The sequence below is a fragment of the Penaeus japonicus genome, unplaced genomic scaffold (genome assembly GCF_977035675.1).
Source record: "Penaeus japonicus unplaced genomic scaffold, GWHDUDI00000001_assembly GWHDUDI00000014, whole genome shotgun sequence".
NCBI classification, from domain to species: Eukaryota; Metazoa; Arthropoda; class Malacostraca; order Decapoda; family Penaeidae; genus Penaeus; species Penaeus japonicus.
Genome location: NW_028234416.1, coordinates 22,753,043 through 22,755,542, shown reverse-complemented (window position 1 = coordinate 22,755,542; position 2,500 = coordinate 22,753,043). Strand labels below are relative to the sequence as shown.

The window sequence follows — 2,500 nt, the reverse complement described above, 5'->3', positions numbered from 1 at the left end:
AAGAAATTTGAGATAATTACAGGGTAGTTAAAACACCTGTATAGATAAGTTCTTTCAATCAAAATTACTAATCACATATTTTTTTCACATTCATCTTTGAATAGCTTATCAATTATAGGCCTCTAATGTCTATTTTCTGTTCATCATCAGTGTCATTCTCTTGGTATAATTTTATTAGTATATATTTTATTATTCATCTGATAATTTCAATTGTAATCATTTTATTGAATTGCTTTAATTTTTCTTTTATTTGATATAATTATGGAATGCTTGTGAATGGATTATCATTTTCATTGCTTTCCAGTCATGAAAAATCTGATCCTCATTTGTGATTTAAAATCATTTTTGCTCATAATTTTTTGGTGCTTATCTGTTTTATTGACATTTCATTTCAGTATTTATGATACTGTCGCAGATGACATACCTTTGTTATCTTTTAATCCAAACAAAGCAAAGTCCAAAATATGTAGATACATAAATACATCAAAATGGCCAAACACTACCTCCATTCGCAAGTTGAAAACTGAAAAAGTCTAATCTATTTTTTCCGTCTTTTCCCCCTCCTCAGCCTGGTTTGCCAGACCACAAGAAGCAGGAGATCCAGGCTAATTTGCACCATCCTCTCAACCGCCGCCAGACCACAGAGGATTCCGAGGATGAGGTAGATGACGACCGCTATGAGCAGGGTCGCATTGAGACGAAGAAGGGTGTGGAGGTATTTGTTGGACGATATAGTCCCTTTATCTTGTTTTGTTGTAATATGTACTATTTTTTATAATCTGTAGTGTTTTTTTTCTTCAATTTACGTGCTCTTTATCGTTGCGTTTATGCAATATTTAGTTTACAATAGGTTAATGTGCGATAAAATGATCATAAACCTTTGTTTTTCTTCAAAAGATTGATCGAGCTAGTGCTGGTGCCGTCAGACGAAGCAAGGCAGACAAGGCTGCGGACACAGAGGAAGAGGATGAATTTGGATACACCCAAAGTGAGTGTTCCATTTCACATTTTTAAAGAGTTATTCGGATTTATGGATTCTTTTAATATTATGTCTGTGTTATGTCCCGTTAACAGACACAATATCGTAAATAAGGTAAGTGCTGAAATTGCACTATGACCTATTCTGTTATGGGGAATTCTGGATGTGATACAAGTCCCGTGGGAATAGAAGCTAAAATGTATTAAAATTTAACCATTTTGTATCCTCGTGAACAAGAGAGCGTGTTTTTACTCGAGGGGAAAGTTGGGGGAAACCATTTTAATACATTAAATCGTGATAATTGTATATATAATTTCATCAAATGTACCCTAGTTAATGTGAACTAACTGCCATAATTATGATCAAACATGAATTAGAAATGAAATTTGCTACGTTCTTTGTTTTGAAACGTGGGTACAATAACTGTATTAGATAGCAGCAGATGAGTTTATTGAACAGAAATACAGAAACTGTAGCACGGTGCAGAATAAGATTATTGGATTAACACGGACTAACTGAACCAGCGGCGGCAAAACCAAGCTCTCGGAAATCGTCATACAGTTGTTATGTTGTCGTCACGGTACAAAGGCATTAGAATTTGGAAAGGAAATTAGAACGCCGCGGTAGAGTGCACAAGGATAATTTAGATGATAGTAGGACTGTGGCGGGATGCTGTACTGGCTGAGTATGGAATGACTATATGTTAGTCGAATGGTGTTTTGATGTATGCGAGTAGTTGTGGTGTGGGTGGGTGTGTATGGATTTGTCTCATCAACGTGGTACTTTTCCCGGCGTCAGTGTGGATATGTGGTTGTGTTCTATTTTACCTAAAAGTTCCTTTCCCTTTTTTTTATTTCGGTCAGACAGGCATGGCTTTCAGAAAAGCTTTCATTTTGTTAGCCCCCTCCCCTCACCTTTTTCTCTTGGCTTTGTTTAGTTGAGAATTTTTTACCCCCCCTTTCTCTTTCCCTATCATCCATTTTCCCCCCATTCCATATTTTTTTCCAGTGGGAAAACATACCGCCTTAAATGAGGAGGGAAATGGAAACTGATAGAGAGTGAGAGTGAGAAAGTGAGCGTGAGCGTGAAAAAGTGAGTGTGAATGTGAGGCAACGAGTGCTGAGACAGTGAGTGTTAGTGTGAACGAATGAGTGAGTGAGTGAATGAATGAGAAACAGAGACAGAGCGAACGAGCATGTGAATAAGAGAGAAAAAAGAGAGTACGACAGAGACAGAGGCAGACAGCGAGAAAGGAAACCCGGGTGGTAAGAAAGAGGCAGGGTTGGTTAGGAGGTGAAATGAGGTGTAAGAGTGTTTCTCGGAGGATGAGCCGGAGGGTGTAATGTGGGAGGGAACCCTGATAAAAGAGGGAAGGAAGAGGATAACAAGAATAAAAAAGTTTTTTTTCTCTATCTGTGCGTGTGTGCGTGTGCGTGAGCGTGAGCATAGGCGTGAGTATAAGTGTGAGTATAAGCGTGACCGTGAGAGGGAGGGAGGGAGAGAGAGAGAGAGAGAGAGAGA

General features: G+C 38.4%; 1 protein-coding gene across 1 annotated transcript in view; it reads left to right on the top strand.

Annotated features, from left to right (window-relative positions):
* The window catches only part of LOC122257932 (multiple PDZ domain protein), a 618,627-nt gene that overhangs the window by 409,641 nt on the left and 206,486 nt on the right, over positions 1 to 2,500 (top strand). The window contains 2 exon segments of the mRNA XM_086543725.1: positions 569 to 715; positions 898 to 988. Of these exon segments, the coding sequence (XP_086399851.1) occupies positions 569 to 715; positions 898 to 988 (238 nt within the window).